Consider the following 23,736-nt stretch of genomic DNA (forward strand, 5'->3'; position numbering starts at 1 on the left):
AAAGATGGAGACCTTTATTCGGGGACATCTTACAATTTCTTGGGAAGTGAACCTATTATTTCTAGGAACTCTCATCCAAATCCACTAAGGACAGAGTATGCAATTCCTTGGCTTAATGGTAAGGAGGTTTGGAAGTGAAAGAATTCAGAGAAATAAGCATGATATGTGTTAATATGTTTTTATTTATTTTAAATTATGTTTTTTAATCTGTTGTAAGCCGCCTTGAGTCCCTTCGGGGAGAAGGGCGGGGTATAAATAAAGTTATTATTATTATTATGTATGGGTATGTGCCTACTTGTTCAGTCTAGGAATTTGAAATGGTGTGAGTTATTGATTTTTTTGAATGGGTCTGCCACCCTTCAATATAAAATATCAGTAAATCAGGGGTTTTTTTTCCTCCTTCCTCTTTCTCAAATTGCAGTTTTCTCTTTTGTTTGGGAAGTCTGGTCTTGAGTTATCAATTCTAAACACTATTGACTTTTGTTTATGAAATCAACTGAGACAGCTTGTAGACCCTGTAGTAGTTTGATTTATCTTTGAGCATCATGTGTGACTGTGAATGATCTGGACTTTTGAGTTTCTGTTAAAAATAAAAGAGAAAGAAATGGCAGTGCTATGTAGAGATACTCCACTTATGATTTTCAATCCCTTTCCATGAGTCACTGTTGATCGCTTTGTTTGGCTGTCTATCTGATGTATATTGCAGCTGTGGAGGCCGCAATCTAGATTGGTGTCATGGCTTGAGAGGAGGGAGGCTATAACCTTTTACTCCACCTTGGTCTTGATCTCTTCCCTTCTCCCACTGGCTATTATTTTCTCTGGGTGGAAAATTGCCATTGGCAGTGGCCGTTTCCCTGCTGACACAATAGTTGTGGAAACCCCCAGTCCAGATTGGGACCATTGCATGGGGAAAGAGTTGAGGCTCCTGATCCAGATCATGATCTCTTGCAACTGCTATTACGTTTAAAAACACAACATGCCAGGCCAAACAACATAATTGCACCTCGTTTTTTTAACCAAACTTCAAGCATCTATGCAGTTCCAAAGTCTTTTTTGGAACTTGCTCCATATGAATTTATTTCATAGAGGTACTTAACTGTCTTTCACAGATTTGTCTGAAGGTTTTGTAATAAACTTTGCTAGGGATATTGATCCTGCGCAATGAGGACTTAAAGAAACAGCTTCCATACTGGGGAGCCAAGTGGCCATAATGAGGAATAAGCAGGAAAAACTGAGGGGTGGGAATATGATTTAATTTTAAAAGCAAAGATTGATTGTATTTTGCCTCTGCAGAACCAAACTTCGTTTTTGCTGATGTGATAAGAGCTGATTCATACAACCCAGATGGAGATGATGACAAAGTGTACTTTTTTTTCACTGAGGTGTCTGTGGAGTATGAATTTCTCGGCAAGCTGATGATTCCAAGGATAGCTAGAGTTTGTAAGGTGAGGCCTAGCTGAGACTTCGTCCTACCTTGGTGGGGAGAGGGAAGAGCAATTGTTTAAAGAATTCCTATTGACACAGTTCATGTGACGGTGTTTTCCAACACCTGCAAGCCTGCCATTTTGTTTATTAACATTATCTTTATCAAGTGAATCTGTGTCCCCTTTCATTAAGGAACCTTTCTGTGCAGCTAACCAAAGCTACAAAAAATTAAAATTACATAACCATACAAAAGTACAACAGCAGCATAAAATTCAAATCACAGTAAAATGCTGAGCGTTGAACATTATTATTAACAATATTATTAACAGTATTACATCTTTTTTTAAATCAAATTACATGTGATATTAAATGTGTCAGTGTAGCACCATCTTTTTTCAGGTCATGGACAGCTGCAGGGAAACTGAATACATGTTGACCATGGGAAGAGGAAGCAAATCCTTTGTCCTTGCTGTGGTCCTGGTTCAGGTCCCTTCCTTCTTCCTCAGCCATGGTGGCTGTAGTTTGCACTCTGATGTAAGCAGCCATATAGAGGTCATCTAAATGGGACCACTGCAGGGGCAAAGATTAAAAACCCTGCCCCATATATCACAATCCAGTTCAGACCCCCCTGTAGCTTCCCCCTCCCAAAAAAAAGCAAAGCACAGAACTACACTGATGCACAGAACTCACCGTGCAATATGACCCTTAGAATTAGCAAATAGAACACCTATGAATACCTGGCAAAAGCCATATTTAGAAAGATGAAGGCATGTTCTATTGCAGAACACAAGAACTAACAGCCCAATCCTGAGCTGCGGGACCCAGCAGTTCCATAAAGGGCTCCGCCAGATCCAGAGCCTCCCGCGCTACCGCAGGAGGCTCATCGGGAGAAGGAGACGTTTGTCCCCTTCCCCCAAGTAAGGGAAGCAGTCCCGCAATGGGACTACTCACTTTAGTTGCGACTGTTTGGTCGCCGCTAAAGTGAAGGCGCTCGTGTAGGGCGAGCAGCCCTAACTGAGCGCCCTGGACCCTGTGGACCTTGGCTCCGCGGACCTGCCTCTCCCCCGACCACATCTTGCCCCTCCCCGGAACACCTCTCCCCCGCCCCCAGGAATGCCCCCATTCCCCGTTCCACAGCCCGACAGTCGCAGGCACCGCCGAGCTGTGGAACGCAGGCGCCCGCCGGGTGGTGGCTCAGTGCTGGCCAGAGCTAAGCCACCTCCAATGAGAGCCTGGCGGTAAGCCCCGCAAACGTGCCTTACAGCATGTTTGCGACTGTGGTCCGCGCCACGGAGACCACAAGATTGGGCTCTCAGTTGGGAGAGAGAGCTTCAGTGTTTCCTTTGGGTGCTTCTGCCATTGAAAATGAGATAAGAAGTGATTGAAGGGAGGGTCTTTTTAGCTGGGCATCTCAGTTGTGAACTTGTCTTCCTGAGGAGAAACACAAGAAGCTGTCTTCTGCTGAGTCAGACCATTGGTTCATCTAGCTCAGTGTTGTCAACAGCAGCCAACAGTAGCTCTCCACGTTTTCATACAGAGGCTTTTTCCCAGCCCTACTAAGACTTCCTGCATGCCAAGCATGTTCTCTACCACTGAGCTATGGATCCTCCCATCGCCTCCAAAGTCTAACATATGAAACTGCCTTATACCCAGTCAGACTCAGTTTTGCTTACACTGACTGGCAGTAGGTCTCCAGGTTTCTAACTGGCTCTTTCCCTGTCCTGTCTAGAGATGCCAGGGACTGAACCTGGATCTTCTGCATGCAGAAATCTGCCGCTGAGTTGTGGTCCCTCTTTTACTCACCTAGCACCTAAGCTGTTGTCTCCTTGACACTGACTGAAGACCTTTTTGTTTACTCCAGCTTTTAAAGTTGTGATGTTGCTATTTTAATTAAAGACAATTTCATGATTGCCTTTAAAATGTTTGAGGGTGTGCAAGATTTTGCTAGCTTTTATTATTAATTATACTTTGTAAACTACCCTGGAGTGTAGTGTAAGTCTTACAATAAATATATGATGCATAAAACTCATGGGAGTAGGCACTAGGCAAATAGACCCAGAAAGGGCTTCCAAATTATATGGTATTTATTAGAATGCTTATATGTTTAGCTTCTGTCAGCTGCTTCAGGTTACCTGTCAGGGATAAGAAAGCAGGGTATAAATACTTCAAAATTAAAGTCACATGAACTTTTTTCTCTGGTTAACATGACTAATGCTCATGTGGGCAATCTTGTCTGCATAGTTGACTGACTTTTGAAAGAATGGAGGAACATGAATATCCCATGGCAGGAACAACTTCACTTTCCTCCATATCCATACATGTACCCTGTGGTTCTGATAGGACACTATATACAGCGGCAAATCAAGATTGTTGAAAGCTTCTATGTACATGTTCTTTTAGCCATTTTTCTTTTAAAGCATTCAAGCATTCTTTTGGGAATTAAAAATCAGTTCTGTCGCTGTAAGGCCCAGGCTTCTTACACTGGGAAATTACTGTGAAAATTAGTTTATTTAGATTAGAGAGACAAAAGTAAAGACTCTTTATAATTTCCCCATGGTTCTTTCACTTTGTATATGACTCATCAGCTGTCAGTTCCATTCCAGCTGTAGTCATTTTAAGAGAAGTGGGGTATGGTGGATGCTTGGGTTATGCTTGACACATTTCTAAAGGGTACCAGACAAAGCCCACATCTTTCTCACACCAAGAAAATTTTCTGCTTGACCATGATGTGACAGGTGGCATTTCTTTGCCGAACGGCCACCGCCTGAAACGAAACTATCACAGCCAGCCTGATTCAGTCACTCTTCATGTGCTTAAACCTAATAATAGCCGCCTTTACTGAGTATTTTCTTGATGTGAAGCAAAGCAAAATTCATTCATGGACATATAATGAGCACACCACCATTTAGTGTGCAGCGTTTTCAGGGATGTGGTTTGAAGTTGTGAATTCTAATTAAATAGCATAAACTGCAAGAGTTGCAACATCCCACAATTTGAAGCAAATTTATTTTGGCCACAGTAGTGATGGTCATCTGACTGCTGACAATTTGTCATTGCTTTAAACTGGCAGCACTGCAGATGTGCAACTGGATTTCCATTCATTATAATTTGTGCAAAGCTATATATAGATTGCAGGAGGAAAATATGTGCATACGTTGTCAATTTGGGGGAAAAAGAATATCTTTTTTATTTTTGGAAACTCTCTCAGTAGCAAATAAAATTCCAGCTACCTTGAATACATTTCACATTATGGCTTCTACTTTTTACAAAGTGCAGCCACAGCACAATTTGGAGAATGGGAATATTTTTAAACTCTTTATGGTATCTGCACAATTTAGTCTTTCAGTGCTGTGTATGTTTCCCATCAAGTGACTCAAATGTAAAAATCATTCATAGAACTAAAGGTTACATATTCATATGCCATTTGTGACCTGGGAACCATTATAGCCTAGTTCTTTCCCATGCCACAAAGGTAACATCAGAAGTTTTAGGTCAATGGAAGGAACCCATGTTACAATTCCTTCTCAGGCTGTTATAGGCTCAGTTGCTGAAAAAAAAGCAGCACTGACATGCGGAGAAGCCAGCAAATGGGCTTCTCCCACATTGCTCAGAGCTGTCACCTTCACAGTATGAAAAGAACCATGCTGCTGTTAATGCCATAACTGTACTGTGAGAAGAGGCTTTGTGTGACTGGAATCCTTATCGGGCAAGTGGGCAACAAAGGATTTAAAGAGGGACAAAGCAGTCTTTAATATGGTTTCCTAATGATGGGAAGCACTGGTTGCTTAGATGCTATCTTATAAACCTATTTGGAGAACAATGGCAGTGCTGGCGTATCCATGCAGCCAGGTTTCATCTATGGCAGATTCTGAGAGGTCTGATGATTTGAGGTACCTTTCACCCCAACTACCATCACCACCTCCCTCCAGCCTACTGCCCAGTGGTATCACTAGGGTTTTTGTCACCCGCTGCAGGAGACCAGCACATCAACCCCATGATGGACCTCCTTCCATGCAGTGGGCAGGGTAACGCCCTGGGCAGTGGGCATGGTGATGGACCATCACCCCACCCCAATGGTTTTTTGGCTGTAACTTTTGATAGGATAGAGATATTTCAACACTATTTGTTTCATTGCATTTTGCATGACATTACAAATTGCTTGATATATAACATGATGGTATTATTTGAAAATACCAAAATTTTAACAATTTTGGCCATTAGTGGTGTCACCCACACACCCCCATGTGCGTCATCTGGTGTGGCCCCCACACCCCCTAGTGACGCCACTGCTACTACCACACTGTAAGCCACACTGATCTGTTTCGCACTCATTTAGGTGAGAAGCAGATCATTCCCCTACTTAGTGTGCTCCTTGAGTGCTGTTATGAAACCTCGAAGGATGGGACTTTCATTGACCAGGAGAGCATGAAAGTATGTAATGAAGTCACACACTTTCAGGTTCATGGCAGTGCACCAAGAGCATGGTAAAGGTTTTGATACGATTTTTCATAACATAGTGGTGGCAGACCTAAGAAAGCATCAGGTGGTGTTCTGGGTCACAACATCCCTGAGCGAAGAGGTGGGTGTGTGAGTATATGTGTTCCTAACAGCTGCTGACTCCTTCTCAAAGAAGGTAGTTTGTGCTGGGAAGGCTATCATTTTCATGGGGCAAGGACATCATTGCAATCTAGAAGCTGAAAGGAGGGGTGTGAATAGCAGGCTAACATATATAATACTCTTCCCTTCCCCCCCCCCCAGTAATCTCTTGACACTGTTTCTTCTCAGTGTTCTGCAAAATCCTAAAAGATGTTGGAGTATTTGATTAAATGTCTTTCATCGTGTAGAAAAAACAGTTGCAGTCATCACAGTATTGACTGTGACATTTTTAAAGGTTCAGCAGTTCATTTAATTAAAAATGTGCAGAACGAATGAAGCAAGCTATGGTGAGAGCAGCTCATAACACAAAACGAAAAAAACAGTGCAAAACTAGAACAGTCAATTGCAAACATCACTACTACTCTTCTTTTTACTACACTCACCCATGGATTTATATTATGGTAGGTCTTAATTTTGGACTCCTTTGGCAGCCAGTGTAGAGTTGGAAGAGCGAAGAGTGAAGAGTTGAAAAAAAAAAAGGCTTGGCAATTCATGACTTGGTCAAGCTTTGAACTTTCAGTATGTTCATGCCTTCTGAGAGCCATTAGACTATAGTCCTTGTACTTGCTTCATTCTCAAGCACTCCTGAGCTCCAAGCAGGAAACACACAAAGCGTCTTTGGGAGGGGATGCCTCTGGAGCTTACCAACCAGTAGATTTTTACGGATGATGTGCAGATTGGAGGAGGAAGTACTGCAAGAACCATTTCTCCAGGTCTGCTTCTCCTTGTGGCATGCATTTGAATGGCGGACTGTTGATCTGGAGGAACAGTGATTGATCTCGCTGCTTGTTATTGATCATAGGTGTAAGTGCATTGAGATGCATTACCATCTAATAGTGAATTAGCACTGTATTGTCAAGAGCGTCTTGGGTGTATTTCTTACTGCAAATCATTATTTAAATGTCTGTTGCAAATCTCCACTTTAACATGTTCTATTACAGAACTTTTAATAGTTTATCGGGGAGAGGGAACTTGCATACTCCTGGATGACTGCATTTCTTTTTCTTCTTCATTTAAAGGGGGACCAAGGAGGACTGAGGACTTTACAGAAAAAATGGACTTCCTATCTCAAGGCCAGGTTGCTTTGCTCTGTCCCAGATAAGAATTTATTTTTCAACATCGTCAATGATATCTTTATCCTGAAGTCTCCAAATTCAAAGGAATCAGTGATTTATGGGGTTTTTAGCCCACAGTTGTAAGTAACATTTTCAAATTTTAAAGAAGTGGTTGTAGTTACAGTAGTGCAAAATGATAACATTAATTTGGTAATGATAGTAATTCTTGATTTTTTTTCATTTTTTAAGGAACAATGTAGGGCTATCGGCAGTTTGTGCCTACAGCATCTCTACAGTGGAAGATGTTTTTTCCAAAGGGAAGTACATGCAGAGCGCTACAGTTGAGCAGTCTCATACCAAATGGGTGCGATACAATGGAGACATTCCTAAACCCCGACCTGGAGCAGTAAGTCTGGATAAGTTCTGAGTTGGCTTCTGTTCTTTCACTTTTGTTTTTAGAAGGGGTATTATTCTGAACACTTCATTTTGTTTCGGTGTTGGGTGCCTTCTGTTTAGGGTCTGTAATATCAGCAGACGGTAGTTTCATCCCAGCTTAAGCTATCTTCCCATAGAGCTGTGGTTCTTAAACTGGTGGGTTGCAACCCACCAGCCTGGGAAGCACGTAGCTCTGGCCCCTTAAGGGGTGGGGAAGGCACCAAGCAACGCATCCCCAGAATCACGCTGCTGCCTAGGGGGACGGTTTTTTCCAACTTACCAGATGGAGTGCCTGCTTCCTGTGGGGGGGGGGCAGGGAGCCCCGCAAATGTCTCTGCAGGGCTTCCCAAGCCTCTGTAATAGTAAAAATACTCACTTGAAAACCACTTCCTGTTCTTGATTGAAAACCAGTTTTCAGTTGAGTTTTTTTTTTACTATTATGGATGCTTGGGGAGACCTGCAGAGGTGTCTGCATATCTCTGCATACCCCCCCCCCCAGCGGCTGGCACTCCATCTGGTAAGTTGGGAAAACCCCCTCCCCAAGCAGCAGTGCAATCCTGGGGATCACATTGCTGCCAGAGCCCCTCACACGCACACACTTATAGTGTTCCTCCTAACTCTCTTGTAGGAGTTTGGGAAGCACTGTCATAGAGGCAAAGAATAACAGGACCTGTTGACTGCAAATGATATCCATACACCTTAATGCCAATGTGAGATTCTTCCATGCTGTATTTTGCCTACCTTCATCACCACCTGAATATAGTACAGAAAATTCCTTGCAGGCATGCCAGTTAACTCACTGCTTCCCAGATCCATTTTTCTACCACTTGGAAGCTGCTTTTAATCAGACCGCTCCTTTCATATTTGAGAAGGGAGAAATTGTAGGGCTTCCAAGGCCATCTTGTCTGCTTTCAGGAAGGCCTAGCTTTTGATTCTGCCTTCGTTTGAGCAGCAGAAACCGCATATGAAGCTGTCTTCAGAAGTAGGCTACTGATCAATACTGGGTTAGACTGTCAGTGGTATAAGGGTGTGTGAGAATATTGTAAGTTGTATTTGACATAATCCTCTTATGATACCAGTCTCACTGTTGGTTACCTGTGGGAGTGGATTGCCCATTTAAGAAAAATGGAGGGGGGGGGAACCACCAAACCAGTACTTTTTTTTTTAAAGTTCTCATTGATCGTGCCCCTTGTTAAGCATGCCAGACCAGAATTGCAACATCTACCTGATCCTTTCAAATAAAATATTTATTTGTTTTGTTCTTCGGACAGTGCATAAACAAGGAGGCCCAAGCAGAACAGTTTACAACTACGCTGAACTTGCCTGACAAAACGCTTCAGTTTGTCAAAGATCATCCTCTGATGGATGACTCTGTGACTCCAATTGGAGATAGACCCAGACTGGTAAAGCGTGATGTGAAGTATACACAGATCGTGGTAGACCAAGTCCAGGCACTGAATGGCACTGTGTATGATGTCATGTTCATCAGTACAGGTGAGATATTCATGAATGAGAATTGTGCAATGTTGTATTAAGCTAAGGGAGCTTGTCAGTGAGGTTGAACAGTTGAGCCAGTCTTGTGAGTTGCATGCCCATATTATAATTCAATGTAGCCTGGGTAGCAAGGCTAGCAAAAGTTGCCAGTGGGACAGAGGGCACACTCCATCCTAGACTAGTCTGTATCTCCGAGGCTTGCAAAATAAAGCCTTGTTTAGCTCATTTAAACTCTGAGTATCCCTAATGCAAGTGGAATGAGTGGGGGAGAATGTTGTAGGGATTAAAATGAAGGTGCCAGGATCCAGCTAAGTCTAGATAATAGAGAACTCAAAGTGTGTAGAACCACTGCAAGTCTGCAGAAAGATTACAGTAATGATTTTTAAAAGATGGAGGTTGGATAGAAGAGGAAAATAATCTGTGTGCAGGCAGCAGTGTGGCAAAATATACAGAGGGAGCAAAGGGGGCACATAGCTGAAACCTGATGGTAAAGAAGTCACAGCTGATGATGCCAACCATTTTGTGTGTGTGTGTGTGTGTGTGTGTTTATGTTTGTGTGTTTCTGGTTTTTATTTATATATACCAAAGTATGGCCTTTGGTTGTTTCAGATCGAGGAGCCCTTCACAAAGCCATCAGCTATGAAAATGGAATGCATATTGTTGAAGAAACTCAGCTGTTCCCAAATTTTGAGCCTATTCAGACGCTGTTGCTTTCTTCCAAAAAGGTAAGACTGAGCGAAAGGGACAGCAAACTAGGATGAAAGTACAAAATCCCACACTAATGTAATGCGAAGAATGACACCCGTAGACTTCAGTAATGGGTAGCATGAGCTTTCTAGCCTGTCATGCTGTGAGACTGATATGTCTCAGCAAATGGTGAGTGGGTCTGGGTCAGTACCAGGACTAGATACTTCTAAAGTGCGTCTCTCTTGAGATGCTATGTAAAGTAATAACCTGTCTGATTAAACTTCAGGTTGTTTTCCCCCAATTGCAGAATGGTTTACACAACCAGCTCATTTAAAGTGAAATTTTAGTGAATTTTGTATCTTTTGAATTTTGTATTTTGAATTTGGAAAACCTCAGTGATTTGAGTTTGGAAGGATGTCTAATGCTTGCTTATTTAAATTGCAGGACTAGGATGGTTGTATGTTCTTTTCCAAGAGGTAGGGTTTTCTCAGCTGCCTTTGTTAAAGGGCCAAGTCAGCCAACTGGGATAGCTCTGCAGTTCGTTCTCAGTGGGAGGAGGCATGCAGCAGCTTAACTGTACTGTGATAAATTGCCATGTACTGGCAATGGCAGGGAATTCAGCTGCAGTTTACTTAGCTCTTGACCCAGCTACTGCTTACTCCAGCTAAATGCACAGGTGTCGTTGGAGGCTGACCAATTTGGGCAACAACCAGAGACCCACACCCGTCAGAGAATCTATGTGTCCAAGCAAGTCTCTGAACATTCAATACTGGTGGCAGTAATAACACCCAGTGTGGCATTAGGGCATCCTGGGAGCCCCTGAGCAGAGCTTTGCCCCAGAGTTTCCAACAATTTGGTGCTGACATTGCACAGGGCATGCTGCTGCTGTTGCTTCTCCAACTTGTCCTTGCCAGCACTCATATTTTGGGGGGACAGAAAGGGGCTTTAATGCAGCCCACAAGCCCTACCCCCAACTCACCAGTTTTATCCAAATGGTGACCCCTATAACCAAAAAAACAATAAGCAAGGGACTGTTAATATTAGGATACCAGTCCCGCTTTGTCATAATTCAGTGGTGTTTATTATCCGTAAATCAAACGTTTATTATATTACTGTGGGCTACTGCAATCAAAGGAAGTGAGAATAATTTCAGTCCAGTGAACATTATTTCAGTGCATCTGCAGTAGGAGCCAACCAAGCCCATTAGTTTTGACACACTGATTTCTCAACTTTGTGCCAGTGTTACAGCAAGTACTCCAGTGTCACGGGTTTCAGTCTTCTCTTTCTTCCTGAGAAGAAACTTGCATTGTTGCTGATTAGATGAAATACATATCTAAACGAAATGGGAGGCAGAATTTCAGGCCTGCCCTTTTTATAGATAACACAATAATGAACTAGAAGGTCCTCCACCAAACCATCCCACAAACGTTCTGATCTTAATCTGTATGTTTCTGTTCCAGTTCTCCAGACACTGCAGATAACATTGTCTAGAAGTAACTTTCTCAAAGTCATGTTTAGGTTGCTGAAGCATTCTCTGTTCTCACTGTCTTCATACACATGGAGAAAGAGGGGGAACCAAGTGGCAGATTTCACCATTCCTCTTTATTTAACTAAATGGTCCAAGGAAAATATTTTGGCTAGTGCAGTGTTCAGTTCCATGCAAATTCTGTTTGTAAAGAATCAGTTTGATAATAGGGAGCAGACAAATTCAAAACACCCAGGACCTAGATTAGGCACCGTGTAGCACAGTAGCAGCTAAACTCCCTTGCAGCAAACACTGTAATATTTGGACACAATGAAGGCATCATAGGAGAGGCGACCCCAAAAAGACTCTAAAGTATATTAGTGCAACCTTGTTCCCTGGGTTTCCAGAACAGGTGGCTCTGTCTATAGAAGAAACTCGGCTGGGCAGATAGTAGCAATTCCTGCTGTGGCTACTTGGCAAAACATGCTTAACTGTTGAAAGAATATCACAGGATCTTCCCAGGGGTGTTCCATACAAAGAGGTGTTCAGATAATGGGAGATTAGGCTGTGAAGATCCTGTGCTGAAAGGACCTTCAAGTGCTTCCAAGCATGTTTGTTACCCCTTTCTTGGCCTGCAGTGTTTTACAATACTGTGGCACTGATCTATGCATGATCTTTTCCATTGCTGTTCAGTTCCTGCTTTTCTTTCTTCTTAAAAACATTTCCTGTTCAAACAAAACCTTTTCTCATCTTTCTTTTGCTTCCGCTCTTATATGCAGTCATGTATTATGGTTGCTTTTAGAAGTTAAAAGATTGACCAGGTTTGTTCACATGGATGAGAAAAAGTTACCATCTCTGTTCTATACACTCCACTCCCCCCCCCCTTCCACCTTTTCCCCTTGTGCTTTCTTACAGGGCAAGCAGTATCTCTATGCAGGGTCCAGTGTCGGCGTAGTACAGACTCCTCTGGCATTTTGTGACAAGTACAGCTCCTGCTTCGACTGTGTCTTGGCAAGAGATCCTTACTGTGCTTGGAATCCCCACACATCTGTCTGTGTTGACATCTTGAAAGGAAGTGAGGCTGAAAAGTAAGGGCACTCATTTATGTACCTTATTATATAATAGAAATACACACATTCATTTAAGTGGATAGACTAATAAAGGCAGTTCTGAGTGTTATCTGTAATTTCAAGAGCAAACTGCCTGCAGACATTGGCTTTGGGTGCAAAATACAGTATCTCAAGAATTCCAGCTTTCTGTGTTCCATTTCAAGCAGGTCTCTTGTTCTAATGGCTGCTGAGGCCTGGGCTGTCCATGTAGGACAAACAGCTGATGGAGTCCTAAGATGGCTGAATGAACTGTGTCACTTCAGGCTATAATAATTCCCTCAGGTAAAACCTCCCTGCAGTTAAAAAAAAGAATTGGCATATTGGGGAGCAAAGTTCTACTCCAGAGCTTTCCTGCTATGCTAATTTTCTGATTGCAAGGTATTTGTTTTATGAAGGGGAGCATTCACAATGGAATTCCCCTACCTGCAAACTGACATGTGTTCTATTCTGTCACCATCGGACTCTTCAACTCTTTGTACTGCCAAATACATAGACCAGTCCTGGGAACCATACTACATGTTACATTAAACCCTGTGTGTGCGTGTCTGCACATGTTGCAGGAAGTAGCTGGGGAGGAAACTGATCAGGATTAGGAGTGTAGTGTGCATGGAGAGCTTTCGCAGCTGCCCCAATGAAAATTCACCCACCCTACTGACAATCTCTCAGAATTTTCCTTTAAAAGAACCTTTAACAGGTTTGGTTCTGAGAGGCTTTCTAGTGTGTGGTCAGATCACACACTATTTCAAATGTCTTCAAGAGGAAAGAGAGGAAACTTCTGGAAAATGCTCTCCCAAAATCACCAGGTAGAGAGCTCTTCACCAGATTAGTAGAAGCAGAATAAATTACTCAAAATAAGAACACATAAATGCTGTTACTTTGCACAATGTATGCAGGTTGGAGAATTCAGCTTTTCTTGGCAAAGGATTTTGAGGCTTTCATTTCGTAACAGTGGCTACTTGAATCATCTGGCCCTTTGACACCAACACAGGAAACACTGTGTACTGACATAACCTTTTTTGTGTGATTTTATTTTACACTTGGAGAACTTAAGCTCTGAGAGAGTGAGCTGCCCAAATCCAAGCACGTCAGCTAGATACATACTCAGATCTTTCTCCTCAAACGACTTTAGCTTGCTGTTGAGGTGTCTGAAAACCAGCTAGAAAGTCCATGTTTATAGAAAATCTCTTTTTCAATGCATACAGGTATTGCAATAGATTTTATCTTAATAATGATTGTTTACTATACCATTATGATGTTTTTATGTATTTATTTCATAATTCATAAGCTTTCTAGTTGCCAAAGCAAAGTGGGTGGTATAAATACCTAACTACAGAGCAGGAGCAGCAGCAAATGTTAAAGAACTTTAAAATAACAAACTTCTTTTGGCATATCAAGCCCGTGACACCCCTGCCCTGAGTAATAACACATGACTACCTCTTTTCAATCTAGTCCTTTTTTTCCCCACTTTCCTCTGTTGGCCCAAACTAGATATCCTAAAATAACAGTCGTCATAGGAGAAAAGTGATCAGAATATTGCAGTGGTGTTAAAGATTTCCATAAATGCCATAAATAAATATTATATGACTTACATTTCCTAATGAGAGCAACCACTTCAGTTGGACCATCTTTTGTACCATGATAATTTAACCGTTGTCTTTCATATTAATTGGTGATAAAGCATTGTGAGTCTTGAGAAACATGCTAACTTTTTGGCAACAGCATCTTGGCACAGTGTTTTCATCCGGTGGCTCAGCTTGTCATTTTACAGAAGAGTGCTATTGAGCAAAAAGGAAATCCCTAGTCCTGCTGGATGTATGTGTTTTCCCAGCTCTTCCCATCTCTTTTGTTTTGATGGAGGCTATCAATATTATCATTGCTGCTTTTGCATAACTTTGGAAAAGAAAACAGTTTCTTTTGATTTGTGGATGGGGAGAGAGGTTTTCCCATAGAAGCAAAGGACAGTAGAAGAAGACAAATGTATTAAATTTGTCCCTATTTACTGTTTGCAGGGACTGGATTCAGAACATGGGTGGAGATGCCTCCTCTTGCACTGGTAAGCATGAAAAATAATAAAGTGTAAATGTATTAAACTTTTGTGCTCTGTTAAGCTCAACAGCTTTATACAATATTTGAGTTTCCATTTAGATAATTAACTTTTGTGACAGTAAAAAAATGATTGTGACTGTGTGTGGTTTGTTTTGTAACTTCATAGGGCCAATTCACATTCTTTGGCAACCTACATGTAAGCTTCTCCAGGGGTGCTTGAGAGCCACCAGTGGGCTCATAGCCTGGCAGTGCTCATGCAAAGAAATCATGTGCTCCTCTAGGAGCTATACACAGAATTGCCATGTTTTGTACAATCATCATGGCTCAACACAAAACAGCTGCAGTTGCACAAATCCACAGTGTTGTTAGGTTTTTTCTGCACAAAAGTGTGATAATTGCATAAAACTCTTTTCCAATCTTTGCGTGAATACAACAAATTACCAAGCAGTCCTTGGTTAGGGAGACTGAAATTGCTATTGCCTCCTAGTTCTGTTGTTTTACTATAGCTTTTGCCACATGCGTGTTTGACAGGCTGGTTGGGCTCTTTGTGGGCTGGTTTCTAGTAATTTGCCTGCCTGGCTGAATTGGCCCACTCCCCACAAAAGTCGCCTCTGATCTCGTTCACATTTATTTTGCTGTTCCAGATAAAGTAAGAGAGAGTTATCTGCAGCATACTTTCAAGCATGGGAGCACGGCAGAACTAAAATGTTCTCAGAAGTCCAATCTGGCCCAGGTGGTTTGGAAGTTTAAGGATGACGTGCTAAAGGTGGAAAGCCCCAAGTATCGACTTCTGGAGAAAGCGCTGCTCATCTTCAATTTGTCCGAGGGAGACCGGGGCGTTTATCAGTGCTTGTCAGAAGAAAAAGTGAAGGATCGGAAGTTCTCACAGGTGTTGGCTAAACATATTTTGGAACTGAAAAAAATCCAGCACTCCACTGCGAGTCCACCACAGTCAACAGCTCGGACAGAAGGTAATGGAGGAGCACCAAAAATATCAACTGTACCTACACAGAGGTCAGCTGTTCATACTTCGACCACCCCAATGGTGCCGATCACAAAATCCAGGATAGTAACAAATCCCATCATTCCCTTCCTGACGAGTCCTGCCTCTGACACTGAACTCCTGAACGCTATTCCCGAGGTCCCTGAAAAGGCAATGTTTCTAAAGTCAAATGATAATTGCCTTTTGATGTTTCTCTTTCTATTCTTTTTTGTGCTCTTCTTGTGCCTGTTTTCCTACAACTGTTACAAAGGGTATTTACCAGACCAATGTTTAAAGTTCCGCTCTGTTTTATTACTTGGGAAGAAGAAGCCCAAGGCAGACTTTTCAGATTGTGAGCAAAGTGTAAAGGAGACGCTGGTGGAGCCGGGCAGCCTCATGACCCAAAGTGGAGACCATCCAAAGCCAGCACATGACACCGGATATGAGACTGAGGCAGACTATGGAAACGGCCATGTTCAGCACGATGAAGATCACTCACAATCTTATAAAGAAGTCAAGGACAAGCCTTTTGATGTTAAATGTGAGCTGAAATTTGCTGACTCGGATGCCGAGGGTGATTAGAGGAGAAAGTCCCCAAGTTCCATATTGAAAGTACTGTCATTTTGAATCTTTTCTTTTTGAACACATATGTTTCAGATGTGATAACTGGGCCAGAAAGGGCTACGTGTTCTCAGTTTTATCAGTGTTGCATTGTCATTTCACACCTGGCTAGAGTAGAGAATCTCTTGCATTTTTTGAAAGTTCTGTTACATTTTTAATTTTTATATATATTTTTTTCTTTTAAATTGCCAGGTTGGGCTTTACGGTGTGTGTTTCCAAGTTTTCTGACAATGATTTAACACTTGCACCTACTGACTATTTTAATTCCTCTTTTTTCATACAGGACAAAAATCTAACACTTATTGCAGAGCCATGCCAAAAAGAATTTAAGTAGCTCCAGTCTGCACATTATTTAACTGCCATTAAAAATCTAATTTCAGTTTAATTCCAAATTGGAAATGTTTAGTTTATCAGATTGGTAAATTATAGCCTTTTTGTCCAAATTGGGACATTTCTTTGCATCTAGTGATTCTTAATGCTCAGTATAATGTGTTAATTGTACCTGTCCGGTAGCTTTAGCTGGTGAAAGAAAATGTTGGAAATTGTTTGTGTATCTTTTTAGAATATGATGTATATTGGGACAAATCTGGCCAGATTTGCAGAAGGCTCTCAGGGATAAACTTTGGTTAAATGCTTTTGGTTTTCTTTTTAGAGATGTAGAAATAACAGTAGTAATCTTGAGTGCTTAATGTTCATTTTGGGGTTATGGGGAGCGTAGTCTTTAGAAAAGAGATATTTTTAAAAAGACTTTGGACACTGCCAAGTTAACTGGATTTTATGGATTTATTCCAAGATTTCTAAATGGATTATTGTGGGCACAGCAGTCACTGAACCACATCTGTGCAAAAGGCTTCTGCCTTTTGTATATACTGTAAAGCAGAACTTGGCAAGCATTGGTTGGACCTCCCCAAAAGGACTATTGCAGATGCAATTCATGTCAATCTATTGTCTGTTGGAAAGCAGTCATTTCCCCCCCCCCCTCCTGCTGCCAGAACCAATGCTGCCAAATGTTTTCACTCGTTCTTTACAACGTTCACCAACATTTTTTTAAAAGCAACTGGAAAAGAAAATCAGAGACTGGAACTGCCCCCACGTTGTCAACCACTTTATCTCACCTGAGACTCAAGTATACGAAACGTGGTTCGCAATGACACTCTGTGAAGCTCTTTTGTGCTGTACAGTTTTTAAAAATTGTCTTTTGTGTGTCTCGCTCATTCTTTGTAAATATGGTTAGAAATAGAAAATATTCTCATTGTTCAGCAGGCAATATGTTTGACTCCTCCCCCCCATGTTAATACCTTCCTCAACCCATCATAATCCAGATTTAGTGTAAACAGTTTTTATATTTTGTAAGATTCTGTTTGCTTTTATTTTTCTATTTTTAATTATGTACATATGAGGAAAAAATAATGAATTATTAAAATAAATTGCATTACCACCTTGCCTTTGGAAAATAATAACTTGGTGCCTTGAACGGGTGAGCCTTGAATTTAACCTCACAGTAAAATCCAAACAGGTGGGTTCTTGTGTTTTATAGTCGCAGATTGAAGAAACATGAAATCTCATTCTGGGAGCACTCCTACCACTTCCTTTTCATTCTTCCCTTTCTAACCTTTGTGTTTTTCCCCCTCCTTTGCACATTATTTCTTTAGTGTGTGAAGTGTTTCTTACAATTTTTTTCCTTAGTGCCCTTTTCTTCTTCTTTTTCTTTTCTGTCCTCTTCCATCACAGCTTCATCTCCTATAGTTTTCCCTCCTACTGGCACCTCCTCTTTTTCCTGTGTGGGAAGTGGTTTACCTCCTTCACCCATCAACCCCCAGCCTGATGTCTGGTCTAGCACAGTCGTTTCCACGATCATGCTGATGCCACCTTTCCTAAACGACCAGATCCAGCATGTTAATGCCCACAGCACTTTCCTCCTCTTCTGTCAGGCCACAGGTAAGTCATATCATCCTCTATTCATTGATAGCAACTTGCTGCCGTATTGTGTTTACCAAATTGCATACGTTTGGATTTCTGTTGCAAGCTACCCAAACCCTTCCTGTGCTTGGGATGGTGTGCCCCATCTTTACCCCCAAGTCCCCTCATCACAGATTTCCCCACAGCACACAAAGCACACTATAACTGCAATCTGGCAACTTCCTCCTCAACTTGCAGCAGCTCTACCCCCTGACCTTTTTTGGAAGCCTGCAGCAGTAGAGTAGTATTCTGGCTAGAGCAGACATCACTCTTCTTCCTGCTTCTTTTATCCAATGTCTAGTTTGTGACTCTGCCTTTTGAAAAGGCAGAATAGCAGGAGCAGGATGGCCAGATTGAGGATAGGAGCAGCAACTGCTGCCACCAAAATTAAGTTGGGAGCAACAGAGGTGCAATGAAATGGCCAATGACCACTGCTTCTGCCCATCTGTCTCCTGAGATGGTCACCTCAGCACTGGCAGGCCAGCCCTGTATGTTAAGGAACATCCTACAGTGAATAAGTCATTAAGACCCTGTCTTTGCTCCAGGTAAATATGCATACAAATGGCTATGTTTTGCATTGGACTGCAGCTCTACAAGGGAAGTAGAATTTAACCCAATATTTTGGATGATGTAAAAGTATGCCTTCTGTCCTACATCTTAAAGACTGTCATCTGAATCCATTCCTAATACTCTTCAATTAGACTGTAGGCCACATCAAGATTGCTGCGTTCCTGCTGTTAACCTTTTTGAACAGCATGAGTGTAACTTAGGGCGCAATCCTAACCCCTTATGTCAGTGCTTTCCAGCACTGACATAAGGGCAGTGTAGCTCTGAGGGAAGGGAACAAACATTCCCTTACTTTGAGGAGGCCTCCGTGAATGACACCCAACTGCAGGATGCAGCACATGTCCCATTGGCACCGCTATGCCAGTGCTGGAAAGCACTGACATAAGGGGTTAGGATTGCACTCTTAATGACATTTTAGAAACTGTTTTTCTGATCAAGGTGTTTTCTTCAACTTTGACTGACTTGTACACTACATATATTTGCTTACACAGGTAATACTTATTTTTCTGAGACTTTATACTTAATGGAGTTTCACTGGCTTATTCTGTCCTTCATCTGACAGATTGCAATCTGGCCAATGCAATTTTTGTGCAGAAATCCATTTTGTGTTTTGTATTTGGTATCCTGATCTGGGATAAAAGTACTTTACTGTATGTGTGATAGTATTTAATTGTACAGAGATGTGTAGTCTAGATAATGTTGTTAAATCAGACCAAAGAGGTTTAAATATTGTATATGCACAGTTTGCAACTTTGAATTCTTTAATTAAAATCCCTCTCCAATCTTAGTTTCCTCTAGTGTACCAACCTGATTTCCTACCTGCATGAAGTTGCTAATGCCCCATCTCCAATATACAGTGGTTGATGTGCATCATCTAATTAGGGCAAAGGACTTAGCACAGCTTAGTGCATTAAGTGATTTATTATAGCCAGAGGGTCAGGTGTTGCCATGACTCTGGCCTGGTAGTTATCCAACTGATCAGATTACAAAAATAGCACTGTTCCAGCTGCCAGCTTCCTCCCATACACACAAGTTATTTGAAATCATTCGGCCATTTCATTCAGAAATTCAAGTGAGGAGTAGCACAAGGAGAAGCTTCAGGCCTGTTGGGGTGCTCTTTGACCTAGCTTGGCTATGCCTTCTGTTTTGTCTGCAGTTCATATCTGTTACAGAGATGGGGAGTTTTGAGAGTTTTGCACTTTCTTCCTCCCTGTAGGTTTTCTCCTAGCAGATCACAAACTGTCAGTTGATTAGAGGATGTTTGATCACCGATATTTGTCACACACAGAACAATCACACATACTCTAGAATAAAGTATTAGCTATCTCAGTTAAATTGGAATACATATTAAGCTAGTTCAGGGATGGGCAACTGCAGCATGTATGCTGCTAGTGGCACACAGACATTTCCTGAGTCGTGCACACAGAGTTGCTGGTCACAGCCGACGTGGGGCTCCACAGCCATGAGAGCACCTCTCTTCTCCTGAGGCAAAGCCCAGAAAGAGAGCAACAATGTCCAGGGTGGAGTAATTATAGCAGAGTGGGAGGCTCAGCAGATCATGTGGGCTGGTGAAACTACCCGAGCAGGTCTGGAGAAGGCCAAAATAAGGTGGAGGGGTTATGTACGTTCAAGATTATGTAAAAAGAAAGTGGTACACGGCATGGTGTGATTTGGCCATCCTTGAGGTAGCTACTGGCACTGCTTTTAGTGAAAGAATACAGAAAAATCACCAACAACCCACTTTTACCAGTGCATGCCGATCTTCCTCGTCTATCAATCGGTAGGCTCAAATCCAGGAAGCCTTCTCTGGCACTGGCACAACACCTGCACAACAATTTTAACATCAATGCCCAATGGAAAGCTCAATGGGCAGTCGAACGCCCAGAAACAGGTAGATATATAGACGATCCTACACTTAAGGTGCCAGGTTTCGACTTACCTCGTCAGCACTGGAAAAGTTTGAATAGGATCCGCACCCTACATCATGTTAGTCAAGACTCAGTTTAAAAGGGGGCTAGTATCTTCCCCTCAGTGTGATTGGTTCTCCCACCAAACCATGTACCACATTGTGTCTGGCTGCAAACTGAGGGTGTATACTGGCCCATGGTCTGACTTCTTCTATGAAGGTAACCCTGTCCTTGAATGGCTGCATGAACTGGATATTGACATTTGATCTAGTCTAACTGATATATAAGTCCATGTATTATATGCCATACGCTAAATAAATTAAGACCTGCTAACACTTATTTCACATGTTGGGTGATTCCTAAATTTAGTCAGTCATGACATTGAAAGTTAGTACATAAGAACATAAGAAGAGCCCCACTGGATCAGGCCATAGGCCCATCTATTCCAGCTTCCTGTATCTCACAGCAGCCCACCAAATGCCCCAGGGAGCACACCTGGTAACAAGAGTCGTGCATCCTGGTGCCCTCCCTTGCATCTGACATAGCCCATTTCTAAAATCAGGAGGTTGCACATACACATCATGGCTTGTAACTCATAATGGATTGTAATTACCTACAGCTCAGTTCTAACTATATCTCCCAGTGCATGCTATATCCTGCAACGGTGGGGGGGTCCAGAAGCCTCTTCAAAATAAGGGAATTTTTTTTCCCTTACCCCAGGGCAAACCTCTGCTGCCCCAATGGGTCTCTTCAGATCTAACTGGTGCAAGTCTAAAGATAGTGGGAAGAACAGGGTCAGGATCTGGCATATGCTCTCCCGTTTCACCTTCCACCTGACCCCCTTCCCACCCAGAAATTCCCTCTTTCCTCCCCCACCCTGTTCCTCCCACTCCCTGACCCCACTGCCAGCTTTACCTTTGCTGCTGGAGGTAGCCAGCAGTGGCAGCAAGCCTCCACCACCGCTGCTGTTTACAGCAGTGGACCAAAAATGGCCACTGGCAGCGTACTGCATATGCTGCTCCATGGCCATTTATGACAGCAGAACTGCATTCTACAAAGGGCAGCCTAGTCCCAGTTTTGATTGGGCTGTTAGTTGAATTTCTCAGTAATGACTATCTTTGGATACAACCAAATGATTTCATTGAAAGATTCCACCTTATTACTTGTCCTTGCTTGCATGTAGAAGTAATACATACTATTACTCCTTGTGTTGCTTTTAGAAGGCAAAGTTTTACTTGAGTTAACTTGTTTTGTTGGATCGTGGTGTGTTGATCTGATCTTGCAGAATGATTAGGCTCATTGCCCAAGCTGGGATTCTCCATACCCTGGTTCTCCTTATCAAAATTCTTCCAGAATCTGATAAACCCTTTGTAAAATGTTGCACTGCTTAGACAGACAAGATCTGCTGAAAAGTTAACTCCTGTAGATTTCCTCATACAAAAGAGAATAATTATATGCATATCTCTTCAGGCAATGGAAATATGCTGATCCTAAGGGAAGGGAAATTTGACTACAGCTTGTATGCATGCTAGGGATTGGCCGGATCATATTCTGTCATCTTATCCCTTCACTCACATGACTGGAGCCCTAGTGACTGCTGGCACAATCTATGTGGATTTAGGTATTTCCAAATATGTGTCAGGGCAAAGATGTCCAGAAACTATGATGCATTCCTGTTTTCATTTTTTAAGAAGGAAACTTAAAAATACATAGTACTTGTAGAACATGCTCTGACTGTACAAGCATTTCATTGGTATTACCTTGGTGTTGTCCTTACAACAACCCAAGTGTTTTTGACTGGCGGCTCCCTTGACCCACTGGGCCATTGGCTGCGGTGCCCCACTAGGCTACAATCCTATACATTGTATAGGATGGCAGGTTTTTCACAAGAATTCCACAGCTCCCTTGGCTGGTTTCTGTGGCTCCCTGGGGAGCTACAGCCCACAGTTTGGGAACCACTGCTGTAAGGTAGTCTTATCCCCATACTGAGTTTGTGGTTCAATGAAAAAGCTTGAAGAAAACAAATTCCATGTTATAGGTTAATAGGAAAGGGATCAAGAATAATTAATATCTACATGAAACCGCTGTGAGAGGTCATCCGGGGGTTTGGAGTGGGGTGTCATCAATATGCAGATGACACCCAGCTTTATCTCTCCTCCAGACTCCAGGGTGGCGGTTGAGGGCCTGGAGCGCTGTCTGGAAGCAGTGAGGATCTGGATGGGGGCTAACAAGCTGAAATTAAATCCGGATAAGACAGAGGCTCTCCTGGTTCGGAAATCCTCGATGCAGGTGCTGGATTATCAGCTTGCTCTGAATGGGGTTGCACTCCCTCTGAAGGAGCAGGTCCGCAGCTTGGGGGTCCACCTGGACTCGCAGCTGCTCCTGGATTCCCAGGTGGTGGCTGTGGCTAGGGGGGCCTTTGCTCAGCTTCGGCTGGTGCGCCAGCTGCGTCCGTACTTGGATCGTGCAGACCTGGCCACGGTGATCCATGCTACGGTGACATCAAGGTTAGATTATTGTAACGCGCTTTATGTGGGGCTGCCCCTGAAGACGGTTCGGAAACTGCAATTAGTGCAGAATGCGGCGGCCCGTGTGGTCACTGGAGCTAGGCGGTTTGACTCTGTCAGCCCGCTTCTCCGGGGGCTACATTGGCTGCCCATTCGTTTCCGGGCCCAATTCAAGGTGCTGGTTTTGACCTTTAAAGCCCTATACTGCTCTGGGCCAGGTTATCTTAGAGATCACCTACTCCCGTACAATCCGGCTCGTCCTCTCAGGTCATCAGAGAAGGCCTTTTTACAAGTGCCGCCGCCTAAGGAGGTACATGGTGCGGCGGCAAGAAATAGGGCCTTCTCAGTAGTGGCACCAACGTTGTGGAACTCCCTTCCCCTTGACTTGAGAATGGCTCCCTCTCTTGAATCCTTTCGGCGAGGCCTGAAGACCTTGTTGTTTAACCAAGCCTTCTGACGTTCTGGCCTTTTTAACATCTTTTATATATCTTTTAGTTGCTTTTTTACAGGCCCGATTCCTCTAAGAACTGCTGTTTTATGCTCTTTTATTCTGACTCTTCTGACTACTGTTTTTATGGGTTCTGCTAATGTGTTTTTTAATATGTTTTTATCTGTGAAATTATGTTTTAATTTGTTTTATATGTTGTTAGCCGCCCTGGGTCCCTTTTTGGGAGAAGGGCGGGATAAAAATAAAGTTTTATTATTATTATTATTATAAGACTGCTAATATTATGTGGCCCCTACGCAAATCTATAGTGCAGCCATATTTGGACTACAATGTACAGTTCTTGTCACCACACATCAAAAAGGATATTGTGGAG

At 42.6% G+C, this 23,736-nt stretch overlaps 1 protein-coding gene across 3 annotated transcripts in view; it reads left to right on the forward strand.

The window, feature by feature from the left end:
• SEMA4D (semaphorin 4D) overlaps window positions 1–23,736 on the forward strand; it is a 146,005-nt gene that overhangs the window by 106,007 nt on the left and 16,262 nt on the right. For 2 of the 3 annotated variants that reach the window (XM_066618437.1, XM_066618438.1), the window contains exons 9-17: window positions 5–118; window positions 1,294–1,445; window positions 7,101–7,276; window positions 7,386–7,542; window positions 8,843–9,065; window positions 9,675–9,790; window positions 12,133–12,305; window positions 14,336–14,379; window positions 15,017–17,679. In XM_066618437.1, coding sequence (XP_066474534.1) covers window positions 5–118; window positions 1,294–1,445; window positions 7,101–7,276; window positions 7,386–7,542; window positions 8,843–9,065; window positions 9,675–9,790; window positions 12,133–12,305; window positions 14,336–14,379; window positions 15,017–15,936 — 2,075 coding nt within the window. In that variant the 3' untranslated portion in view covers window positions 15,937–17,679. Of the gene's footprint in view, window positions 1–4; window positions 119–1,293; window positions 1,446–7,100; window positions 7,277–7,385; window positions 7,543–8,842; window positions 9,066–9,674; window positions 9,791–12,132; window positions 12,306–14,335; window positions 14,380–15,016; window positions 17,680–17,706; window positions 17,914–23,736 lie in introns of those variants that run through there. The other variant, XM_066618439.1, reaches the window with a different exon arrangement.

Source organism: Tiliqua scincoides, chromosome 2, assembly GCF_035046505.1.
Source record: "Tiliqua scincoides isolate rTilSci1 chromosome 2, rTilSci1.hap2, whole genome shotgun sequence".
In the NCBI taxonomy this organism is placed as follows: Eukaryota; Metazoa; Chordata; class Lepidosauria; order Squamata; family Scincidae; genus Tiliqua; species Tiliqua scincoides.